Source organism: Nyctereutes procyonoides, unplaced genomic scaffold (assembly GCF_905146905.1).
Source record: "Nyctereutes procyonoides isolate TBG_1078 unplaced genomic scaffold, NYPRO_anot_genome, whole genome shotgun sequence".
NCBI classification, from domain to species: domain Eukaryota; kingdom Metazoa; phylum Chordata; class Mammalia; order Carnivora; family Canidae; genus Nyctereutes; species Nyctereutes procyonoides.
This window is the reverse complement of record NW_026575051.1, coordinates 37,414,119-37,426,462: the sequence shown is the minus strand read 5'-3', so window position 1 is coordinate 37,426,462 and position 12,344 is coordinate 37,414,119. Positions and strand designations below refer to the sequence as shown.

General features: G+C 34.7%; 1 protein-coding gene across 8 annotated transcripts in view; it reads right to left on the bottom strand.

Annotated features, from left to right (window-relative positions):
* The window catches only part of SENP6 (SUMO specific peptidase 6), a 115,085-nt gene that overhangs the window by 25,728 nt on the left and 77,013 nt on the right, over nucleotides 1-12,344 (bottom strand). For all 8 annotated transcript variants that reach the window (XM_055329599.1, XM_055329602.1, XM_055329606.1 and 5 more), the window contains 6 exons: nucleotides 12,062-12,232; nucleotides 5,718-5,751; nucleotides 5,130-5,324; nucleotides 3,624-3,850; nucleotides 2,186-2,295; nucleotides 1,923-2,039 (listed from right to left, as the gene is read on the bottom strand). In XM_055329599.1, coding sequence (XP_055185574.1) covers nucleotides 1,923-2,039; nucleotides 2,186-2,295; nucleotides 3,624-3,850; nucleotides 5,130-5,324; nucleotides 5,718-5,751; nucleotides 12,062-12,232 — 854 coding nt within the window. The remainder of the gene's footprint in view (nucleotides 1-1,922; nucleotides 2,040-2,185; nucleotides 2,296-3,623; nucleotides 3,851-5,129; nucleotides 5,325-5,717; nucleotides 5,752-12,061; nucleotides 12,233-12,344) is intronic.

Below are 12,344 nucleotides of genomic sequence, written 5' to 3'. Positions count from 1 at the left end.
TATGTTACGGGAACCTACAACTTATTTAATTCTTGTAGACCTCCCCTGGCCATCTTCCGGTAGGTGTAGTGGGCTCCACCTCATTACAGCCAGATGGAGGTGAAGTTCAGGTTCTCTACTAGGCCACTATTATGAGAAACAGAAGAGCTCTGTGTTACTGATGAGTAGGGATGGGAGTCTCCCCACCACGTCTCCACCGATACTACTTCTGCTGGATAGAGAGAAAACAGAGTACCTCATTATCCCCCAGGGACCAGGGTGCAAGTCCAGCTCTGTATATTGACAGGGTCACTGTGACCTTAAAGTTATTCTTAGCTCTTATCTGCCTTAATCTCGACTGACTACTAAATGTATCTTCCTTTAAAGCTTTCACTTCCCTTCAATTTCATGACAACTCAACTCTGGATTTTTCTTCTTACTTCTCAGATCCTTCAGAATTTATTCATAAGAATCTTTCTTCTCTAGCTCTCCAGATTCTGTCCTTATAGCTTTTTCTCACTCTATATTTCTACCTAAGCAATTTTACCCCTTCCTCATAATTAAAGTACCACTTGCAAAATAAAGCCCCCTAACTCTCTATGTCTCCAGGCCAGAACTCAAAAACCTCAAGAGCCATTATACTCAACTGTTCATTGGTACTGTCCCTTTGGTTGTGTCACAAACATTTAAAAATGAACTTATCCCTTCCTCCACCCAAAACTGTTCTGTTTTTTTGTTCATTCTTCACAGTCAGTGACAAAATCATTTAACAGGTCTCACTAGTTAGAAAGCATGGAGTTATCTGTCATCCATTCCTCTTAATATCCATCCATTCAGTTGCTAAACAACTCTACCTCTTAAAAAACACTTCCTCTTCACGCCAATTATAATGGCTTAATGAATTGGTTTTTTTTTTTTTTAAGTAGGCTACACTTAGTGTTGAGCCCAACGGGGGGCTTGAATTCAGAGGTTGGAAGCTTAACCAACTGAGACATACAAGTGCCCCTTAATCAGGCTTATATCACCTTAATTAAATCTCCTCAAATCATCTCTGATCTAGACATACACAATGAACATGCTTTTCAAAATGATCTTAAGGAAGTTCAATTATGATACTGTGTCTCTGATCAATGTATTCTTTTCCCAAACTGTTAACTACAACCATTAGTAGGCTATAAAATCAATTCAGCAGCTTTCAACAATCAGTTCTTTAAAAAAACGTTGTTTTATGAAATACATTTGAATAAACTAGAAAATATTGGCAAGTGCTGGATATACTAATAGTTAAGTTCTGTTTTGTTGCATATACACACTCATTTTATATCACAAACCAGTAAACACATACAGATTTATACATGTATAAACCCACTGCACATACATGTATATGCATGTGTATACTGGGTCATGATGTAAGCTCTTCCAGGAAAGCTTCTTGGTTACATTTCCCAACCCCCAAAGAGAATGAAGCATTCTTTGGTGCTGCATCTATACCATGTTAATGTTTCTGTCAATGCTTTAATCCCATATTTGTGTTCCCTACAAGATCATAAACTTCTAACACAGTATGCTGCACAACGCTGGCACTTGATGAATATCAAGTAAAATCACACTTCTGTGCTTGCTCAAAGGTTTATTACCTAATTTAGAGTAGTACCAGTTTTTTAAAGGCTTAAAGCAGTATAACACAATAAGCTGAACATGCTGCATATAACAAGCATTTTCCTAGTGCTTGACACGTATTTAATTCTCATACCCTTGAGATCTTATTATTCTTATTCTCACTTTTTAAATGAGAAAACACAGGTAGAAACATTAAATAATTTCCCTGTCACATAAGTAGCAGTGACAGAATTCAAAACCCAATCGTTCTGATTCTAGAAAACAAAGACGTAACACGATAGGATGTTAAAGATATGCTAAACGAAAGTAGAAGATGAACTTACTTCAAATAAAAGTCTATAATAACGTCATTTAAAAATTCTCCTTCACTTAGACAGTGCAGGTCCTCATTAGTAACAGAGATGCCTCCCTTAGCTGGAGGTGGTGGATATACTATCAATCTGTAACAAAATAAAACATATAACCAACTTTTAAAAAAGAAAGAAACCCAAGCAAATGAAAAAATATACGTGTACGTGTGTAATTGATATGTAATAAAGTAGAAAAGGAAGTTAAAAGCATTGCAAATGTAAATTAATACTCTCACTTTTCTACAGGGCCCATGAAGATGGTATGATTCTCTCCAGTTTCTTCATCATCATCAAAAAACTGGAATTCTTGTTTGTTTTTAAGTTGTATTTTAGATTCAAGGGACACCTGGTAAAGGAAATTAAATTATCAGTTTACAAAATCAACTGTGAAATTTTCAATAAAAAAAAGCAAAGCACAAGGCATGAATACTTTAGAATATAAGAAATTTAAAAATATGCATTTAAAAAAGTATACATGATTTTTAACAAAAATAAGAAACAGGAAAAACCAGGACCCACATTCTTTGTATGTATAGTTTCTAGAGCAGTGATACTCTCCCAGTTTTTTTTAACAATGGTTTTTTGGTATCTTGTCTATCACTTCTATCATCCTTATTAAATTAGATTATGTTTGTAAATCCAAAGAACAGATGTAGTGGTTTTTGATTCTGGGAGTGGAGGCCTACCTAAGTTCAATTACTAGGCAATCCATGGGATATGGGAGTAGAGGCTCAGGAAACACAGTCCAATGAGCTTCAGTTCCTCAGAATGAAGAAGTCCTTAAAGAAAGAGCATTACACTCATATTTTTTTCTATCACAGCTGCCTTATGGCTCCTGATGCTCTTTTCTTTCTTCTTAATACTCTTGTAGCAAGTTCTGCAAAAGAAGGGGAATGATTCCCCTTCCTTCTGTTCTTTTCATCAAACCACTAACCGTGTGAATAGCTCTTCTCTGGTGAGACCTCGCTCAACTTCACTAAGATTGTGCCTTGGATAGCCATATTTCCAATCTGTAGGCAGGTTGAAAGATTTAAAGTATTTCTAATAAATTAAGTCAGGAAAATTCAGTTGCAGGGTTAGGCCACAAATCTGTGTCTTATAACATTATACCATATGTTAAAAGAATACACAGCCTTTGGTTTAGGTGGCTTCGGAGTTATTCACTATATAGTTATTCTAGGATTGGGTACATATATTGACAGTGACAATCAAAAGGCAGATATTCTTTGTTTCCTAAATTTTCAAACATGTATGCACATGTTACATATAAATGTACATCAAGGACCAAAATTCCTTTATCTGTTGAAGCCAATGGCATCAGTGGGAACCACTAGCAAATTTAAGAGTAACAATTTCAATGTAGCAGTATATGAGCATGCATGTTCAGAGTGGAGGGAAAAGAAAACAGGATGAGAGAAAAAAGAAAAGATAAAGAGATAAGAGTAAGAATGTGGAAAGGAACTGTTTCTGAGACCTGTACCAACTACTATTTTTGTCACAAGTCACCTACCCACCATTAATGTTTTGACACAAGATAGTTTACAAATAACATATAAAAGCAAATAATTCTGAAATGGAATTAAAAATATCTAAGTCCAAAATGAGCAGTAGAATAATGAAACATATTTCCCTTTAAAGCTACTCAAGATTTAAAAAACTAAAAAACATAATTACATTTTTAATTTTGTTTTCTTTTTGCACACAACTTCCTTTGATGCTCTCTTCATAGGTTCTTGTACAGGCAACAAGTCTGCTATTGGCTTCTTCAAAGGGAATTTTTGCAAAAAAATTGGACACATTGTTCTTTATACCAATGTCAGTAATGATACTTTCAAATACCATATTTGCCTGAGGATCTAGGCCATTTTGAAAAATTAAAATTATGTATTGTTCTTCCAAATCTGAAAAAAAAATAATAACTTTAAGAGGAAAAACAAAAACAGATAAACAGATACGGAAAAAGAGTAACAACTAGTTATTTCAAGGATATCATCAGAAATCCTGGTGTCAGTGTTCAAAATACTGTTTGATATACAATAGATACACAATACTGGAATAAAGACAATGACAGTGTCACCCAGCAATGTTACCTAAAAGTTATTAAGACACAGGAACCAGAATACATTACCCTAGCAGCAAGCTGCAAGCTCAAGAACAAATCTATATATGGATGTAACTAATTCATTTAATAGGATACACATACATAGAGTTTTAAATATATTTCAATTAACATTTTTGTCAAACACAAATAAAAAACTGCCAGGTGAACTATCAGTATCTCTAGAGAATTTAACTGCAAAAACTCCTACTCACTAATGTGCCAATTCTTGCAGCTTTAATAGTAGCTATTCTTTATTCATCATTAAGATAAAGCAACAATTAACTGATGAAAAGTATTTACTTTACAATTAGTCATGCTAAATGTTAGAGGTGAAGGGAAACAAACTGGAGAACTACTTCTATTATTGTAGAGGATAAAGACCTATCTATGAGCCAGCAAAGTTCCTACTCAGGCTGTTTCAAGGATTCCAGAATTATATGGTTGATTTATATTTAGCACTCCTATAGTGCATTAAAAATTTTTCGTCTTACTCAAATTATAGTGTTAAAATAGGAGTGCAGATCTCTTTTGAGTTTTAACTCATTTTGAAAAAAAAATTTAAGATTTTATTCATTTATTCATGAGAGACAGAGAGAGAGAGAGAGGCAGAAACATAGGCAGAGGGAGATGTAGTTCCCCTGTGGGGAGCCTGATGCAGAACTTGATCTCAGGACCCCGGGATCATGCCCTGAGCCAAAGGCAGACACTCAACTACTGAACCACCCAGGTGCCCCTGAAAACTTTCGAAGTGGGTAAACCTGAGTTTCATCTTTAGTGGGGACCATGTTTTTTTTTTTGTTTTTGTTTTTGTTTTTTTTGAAGGTGTGAGGGAGGGTTTATTGGGGGAGGGAGGCATGGTGGAGAGTTTTATCTTTACAAATTCCACTTCTGTGGGCTTTATATATATATAAATATATATATATATAATTATATATAATAATTATATATAATTATAGATCTTACAAGATCACTATGAAGATTGTGGATAAAAATAACATCTAAGACATCTGTTTGCTTAAAGCACACTCACACTGTTATGCAATGCACTGTATGTATTATAATGTGTCCTAAAAACTTACTTGTTAATTTATTTATTCCTTTAGAATCATTCCAAACTTTATCCTCCATATTCATTTGCAGTTGCATGCTCAGCTTTTGATAAACTGCTGGTATTGTCTGAAGAAACACAACTGGTAATTTTCGGACATTACACCATTCACATTTAGTTAGATCAGAGGTATTTAAAGTAATCCCTACAGGATCATTTTCTGGTTCTGGAGGAAAATAAATGGAATTAGAAAAGGAATCAATTCTTAAAATCATGAATGGAGGAAACGGTGAGGAAATACAAGATTAAAGTTAACCACATATTTGCTACATCTATGTATATTAACTATAGTGGGATATGAAAAATTTTTATAACTATATTAAAGAAGCTTCTATATTTTTTCAAATGAAGAAGATTCTAATGAAGTATACTTATAAAATTAAACATAGGTTTTATGATGTTACAGAATAAAATTACACTATTAAGATACATGCCCTCTGTTAAGAATATATAAGTAATCATATTCATGAATCCATGAATATCATTTAATATTTTATTCCTGTAAAGTGTTTTATTGTAAAGAAAGCTTTAGTGACTAAAAAGACATAAAATAGCTTACCTTCTAGCTGTATCTTGATAAAATCTAAACAAAACTAAAAAGTAAGAAATTAGTACCATAGACTTAATGAAGATTTTGCTACAAATACTGTAAATGACACACTGAAACTTAGACTATAGAAGGCGGAAAAACAAAACCATCTACCATGTACTTAAATATGAGCTATCCCCTCATTCCAAATTATCTTCAGAAAGGCAAGCTTCACCTTTTAATTCAAGCACTTAGAACATGTCTTATATTATCAGTTTATTTCTTATAACTCCAAAGAGACATTGACCAAATTTTACAATCAATACCTGAATATTCTTTATCTAGAGTCACCAAGTATTAAAATTTTGCCTTGCCTAATCCCCATCACTCTTTCTATGTACATACACACCCCCCTTTTGCTAAACCAACATAAAATGGCAAGCAGAAGGCATCATGATATTCCATCTCTAAATCTTTCAGGATGTATCTCCCAAGAACAAGGACATTCTCCTACACAACCAAAACAGCATTACCACATCTAAAAAAAATCAAGATTAACTCCATCCAACATATACTTATTACTCAAATTTCCCCAATTATTCAAAATTGTTCTTTATTGTGTTTTAACTTCTCCAATCCATGTTCTGTCAAGGTTATATTTGCCTCTTTTGTCTACCCTAGTCTAGACCAGAAATGCCCCCTTCTGTTCTTTATGACATAGCCTTTGAAGAATCCAGGCTAAGATCTGCAAAATATATACATCTTGAACTTGTGTTGCTACATTTTAAAATTTAGGTCATACATTTCCAGCAAATATAGCACACAGGTGATATTTTGCACCTCCTTTTATTATCATACTGGAAGGCACATGTTAGGCTGTCCCATTACAGATACAAGCTTAATCACTTGGCAAAAGCAATGTAAAGATGTATTTTTCCCTTAGTAATTAAATAGTAATCTGTGGAGAGATACCTGAAAGCTGGTTTATATCCTGTTCCCTAATAACCTTTCTGCGAATGGCTTTACCATCCACTGAAGATCTTGCATCAATCAGTTACTATTGGTAGTTATAAAAGGTGGTTTTCTAATTGAATTATTTTGACATAGAAAGAAATATTAAGCTCACCGTATCCTGAATTAATACTCACTTTATAATGTTGTGTTGAGAGAATGAAAAAAGTAAACAAGAATTCCAAAATGCATTTGAAAATAGAGGCCATTTGCAATGATGTGGATGGAGCTAGATGTATTACGCTAAGTGAAATAAGTCAGAGTAAGAATAAATACCATATGACTCACTCATTTAAGAAGAAAAACAGAAAAAACATATGGGAAGGGGGAAAAGAAAAATAGGAGAGGGAAACAACCATAAGAGACTTTTTTTTTTCTTTTGAGAAAGAGAGGGTGAAGAGGGGTAGAGGAAAAGGGGAGAAAGAATCTTAAGAATCTTAAGCAGGCTCCACACCCAGCTTGGAGCCTGACATGGGGGCTTGATCTTGAAACCCTAGGATCATGACCTAAGATGAAATCCGAAGTTAGACGGTTAACCCCAGAGCCAACAGGTGCTCCCAAAACACAAAAGACTCTTTCCAATAGAGAACGAATTGAGGAGAGAAGCGGGAGATGGGCTAGATGGATGAAAGGCATTAAGGACGGCACCTGTGATGAGTACTGGGTGTTGTATATAAGTTATGAATCACTGAATTTTATTCCAGAAACCAATATTGCACTATATGTTTACTAACTAAAATTTTAATAATTAATTAGTTAATTGGAGGGTGCCTGGCTCACTCCGTAGAGCATGCAACTCTTGCTCTCAGAGTTGTGAGAGTTAAAGATCCATATTGGGTATGGAGCCTACTTAAAAATAAGTGTTGCTATATGTTGGCAAATTGAACTTCAAATAAAAACAAATGAAAAAAAAATAAGTGATTTGGACTGATATATAGAAGGATGAATAGATATACAAAAAACAAGTTTAAGTTTAGTAAAATGCTAATGGCAGGATCTAACTGGGACTTTTAGGAGTGTTCACTGTAAAATTATTTCAACTCTTTAAAAAAAAAATATTTTAGGGATGCGTGGGTGGCTCAGCAACCAGTTAAGCATCTGCATTCGGCCCAAGGAGTGATCCTGGAGTCCCAGGATTGACTGCCACATCAGGCTCCCTGCATGGAGCCTATTTCTCACTCTGCCTATGTGTCTCTACCTCTCTCTGTGTGTCTCTCATGAATAAATAAAAGAAATCTTTAAAATTTTTTAATTTAAATTTTAATAAAAAAATTTTTTTAAAGATTTTATTTATTTATTTGACAGAGAGCAAGCGCGTGCACAATTAGCGGGAAGTCAGAGAGAGGGGGAGAAGCATGTTCCCTGCTGAGCAGAGAGCCCAGTTCAGGGCTTGATCTCAGGACCCTATGATCATAACCTGAGTCAAAAGCAGACACTTAACCCGCTGAGCCACCTATTTCAACTTTTCTGTTTCAAAACTTCTACAATGTAGAAAAAGGAAACAAAGAAATATACATTTAGTAATTATTACAACTGCAAAGTCTAAAATGTAATACAAACTATACCCTTCTAAAGACTGTGTTTGAGAACACACTGTTTGAGGACTGTTTTTGGGGACACCAAAAATGCTTACTGACAGCTTGGGAAACATTCCTACATACATAGAAGCTAAAGTTATGTAAAAATAGAAAGAAGTAGATGTTAAGTATCTGTCCTTTAAAAATTTGTAAGTAAATTACAAGTAGACATTTCACCATAATCTCCAAGAGCTTCTAAATTTACGTTGGCTAAAAACCTTGATTTTGTATCTTCTCATTTTTCTCACTGGAAAAATGAGGAACTGTATTATATTGGCTAAAAACCTTGATTTTGTATCTTCTCATTTTTCTCACTGGAAAAATGAGGAACTGTATTATATTGGAACTTACTTACTAATAATGTAAGCCATTTCCCCGTAAAATAAAAGTATTTACTTTCAAATAAAATTGACACTACTTTTTTTTAAGATTTTTTTTTAAATTTTTATTTATTTATTAGAGACACACAGAGAGAGAGGGGGAGGGGGCAGAGACACAAGCAGAGGGAGAAGCAGGCTCCATGCAGGGAGCCCAACGTGGGACTCGATTCCGGGTCTCAGGATCACGCCCTGGGCTGAAGGCGGTGCTAAACCGCTGTGCCACCGGGGCTGCCCAAATTGACACTACTTTTAAATAAAAATGGCTGGCTCACTTAGTAGAGTATGTGACTCTTGATCTGAGTCATGAGTTCAGTCCACAATGGGCACAGAGAGCTTATTTAAGAACAAAATAAAATGATTTAAAATTGGCAGGGCGCCTGGGTGGCTTAGTCAGTTAAGCCTCTATCTTTGGTTCAGATCATGATCACAGGGTCCTGGGATCAAGCCCTGCATTGGGGCTGAGCAGGGAGCCTGCTTCTCCCTCTCTCTCTGCCTCCCCTTTATTTATTCAAAGGAATAAATAAAATCTTAAAAAAAAAAAAAAGGATTTAAAATTGGCACTTCTAGATAGTACCGCTACTTGCAATGAATGAATTTAAAATAATTAAATTAACCAATAATAAATGAGATTTGATAAAATACTTAAAATGGTAAAACATTTATTTTTTTAAAAAAGATTTTATTTATTTATTCATGAGAGACACAAAGAGAGAGAGAGAGGCAGAGACAACGGCAGAGGGAGAAGCAGGCTCCATGCAGGGAGCCTGACGTGGGACTTGATCCCGGGTCTCCAGGATCAGGCCCTGGGCTGAAGGCGGCGCTAAACCACTGAGCCACCTGGGCCTCCCCAATAGTAAAAAATTTAAAATCTGTTTCTGAGATTAATGATGACATGGCAGATAAATCATCTCACTATAAAAACATAAGGAAGTTATATTCAAGAAAAAAATGTCAAATCATTTCATTTTATTATTATTATTTTCTCTTTTTTTAGAGAGAGAAAGAGAAAGAGAGGCCAGAGTGAGGGGCACAGTGAGAAGGAGAGAGAATTCCAAGTAGGTTCCACGCCCAGCAGGAGCCTGATGCAGAGCTTGATCCCATGGCCCTGAGATCATGACTGGAGCCACAATCAAGAGTTGATGCTTAAGAAGCTGAGCCACCTATGTGCCCTAAATCATCTTTATTTTTAATACATTTTCTGAAGAAATTATAGATTAATTATCCTTTATCAAAGAATGTTCTCTAGAAAAATCCCATGGTACAAGGAAAGTTAATATCACAGATCACAAAATTCCACAATAAAAATACAATTATTTTTGGTTGAAATATTAAGCATTAAAAAAATAAACCTGTATGAACACATTTTATATTGCAAATACTTTGCTTTTTTAAAATTTAAAAAACTTTTTGCCTTTTATTTCTTAAATTCATGCAGTTCGTTTCTTCCACTATATATCATATATAATCTAACATGTAACTTTCATGTAAAAAAAATTTAATTTTAATGCAGTACTCTTTTTTTTCTAAAGTAACCTCTACATCCAAAATGGAGCTCGAACTCACAACCTTGAGATCAAGTGTCGCATGTTCTACTGACTGAGCCAGCCAGGTGTCCTAATGTAGTTGTTAGCCAACCTTGCAACCAAATATGCAACTTTCAACTAAACATCTAAATTATTAGGAAAACCTTAATTATCATGTTGAAAAGCTCTGAATAATAATGTTAATGTGGGGAAAAGCCATAAAACCTATAGGGTACCCCTGATAAGGTTTTTTTTTTTTTTTTTTATGATAGTCACACAGAGAGAAAGAGAGAGAGGCAGAGACACAGGCAGAGGGAGAAGCAGGCTCCATGCACCGGGAGCCCGACGTGGGATTCGATCCCGGGTCTCCAGGATCGCACCCCAGGCCAAATGCAGGCGCCAAACCGCTGCACCACACAGGGATCCCCCCCTGAGAAGTTTTGAGGTATTCTGACTTATAATGATACTTTTTGTTAACAGAAACTAGGAAAAGATAATCTATACGAAGAAGGCTTGTAATAAAACACAAATTTCATAAATCTCTCACAACCCTAATGTATGTTACAATGTTACTGGGTACTAGATAGTGTAGTCTGTATAATTTGCTTTAAATCTCTGGATTACTAGTTTTTAAATGGTGAGAAGCTGGAGTTAATGATTTAAAAAAAATTGCAGGTTTCCCATATAGCTTTGCTGTAGTAAGAAATCAGATCCGTAATTTACTTTCTCATACACTAACTGATAGGGCCTTTTTTTTTTCCTATTGATCATATTGTATCCTGAAACTACTACTCCTAGAAAAAAAAATAGCTACTACTTACCATAATTTAAATAATATTAATAAAACTTTTTTCCTTTCCTGATATAATATAATGTTTTCTTAAAGACTTTTATGCTTTATGTATCAAGAACAATACTAGCAGACTGGGTTTGAAAGAATAAATGAAAACAGCTTCAGACACCAAGTTAAGTCTTTATAAAATAAAAGGTTACAAACTAAGTGCAGTGCTATAGGAAGATTAATCTATGAATAATGAAAAAAAAAAGAAAAAATCTATGAATAATGCATATAATACATTAGAAAGAAGAAAGATGATGACTAAGAAGGCTGGTTAAGGAGATTATATTAAAATTTCAAATAGAAATTACACATTGAATTAGACTGGTGGCAGCAGAATTAACAGGTATGACAAGTACAATAAAAGAACTATAGAAAGTCCTTTGGGCTTTGCAGACACCAAACTAGTCCAAAAGCACAATGCCTCCTGAGTGGCAATTTATTCCAATAATCTATTTCTAGGAGTCTTAATGTTGCAAGACATTTTTCTGTAGCCCCAAAGCTTTTGGATTCTTCTTTCTCTCATTGCCATTCTTTAAAATACTCTTTCCATGCACTGAGCTGGCATGAGAATAAAACAGTAACATAATGGTTTCCTAACTCAGTGAGAATATTATCTATGATGAATATGTCACTACCTGAAATATCATAAATTTTAATTCATTGTTTTTTATTTTAAGGAGCCATTTATACTTGTCTACATACTCTTTTTTTTTTTTTAATTTATGACAGTCACAGAGAGAGAGAGAGAGGCAGAGACATAGGCAGAGGGAGAAGCAGGCTCTATGCACCGGGAGCCCGACGTGGGATTCGATCCCGGGTCTCCAGGATCGGGCCCCGGGCCAAAGACAGGCGCCAAACCACTGCGCCACCCAGGGATCCCCTTGTCTACATACTCTTAAAGCAATTTGAAATCTTTAAATAATCTTTAATATTCTATTAAGTTAAATATTTTAATTTACAAATTTTAAATTATATATTAGCCTTAGCTATGGAATTTTGAATCTCATAACTGGTACAGTAAAAAGCTTACAAATATACTTACAATTACAGGCTCTATTAATAGCCGGAAGAGTGTTCCTACTCGTATACTTCGACAGTTTAAAATGACACTGTCAAAGGAACTTTGGCAGCTTAAAGATACAGGATCAACTAAAGTTTCTTGAGGTGTCACTTTACGACGTTTTAGAGGTGTGCTGACAATAGAATTACCAAACTGAAAAAGAAGAAATTTTTTTCACTTAATAAGAAACTAAAAAAACAAGGCTGCAAACAAGGCTGTACACATATGCAAAGACTCAACATGAAGTGTAATTATCAAAACATAA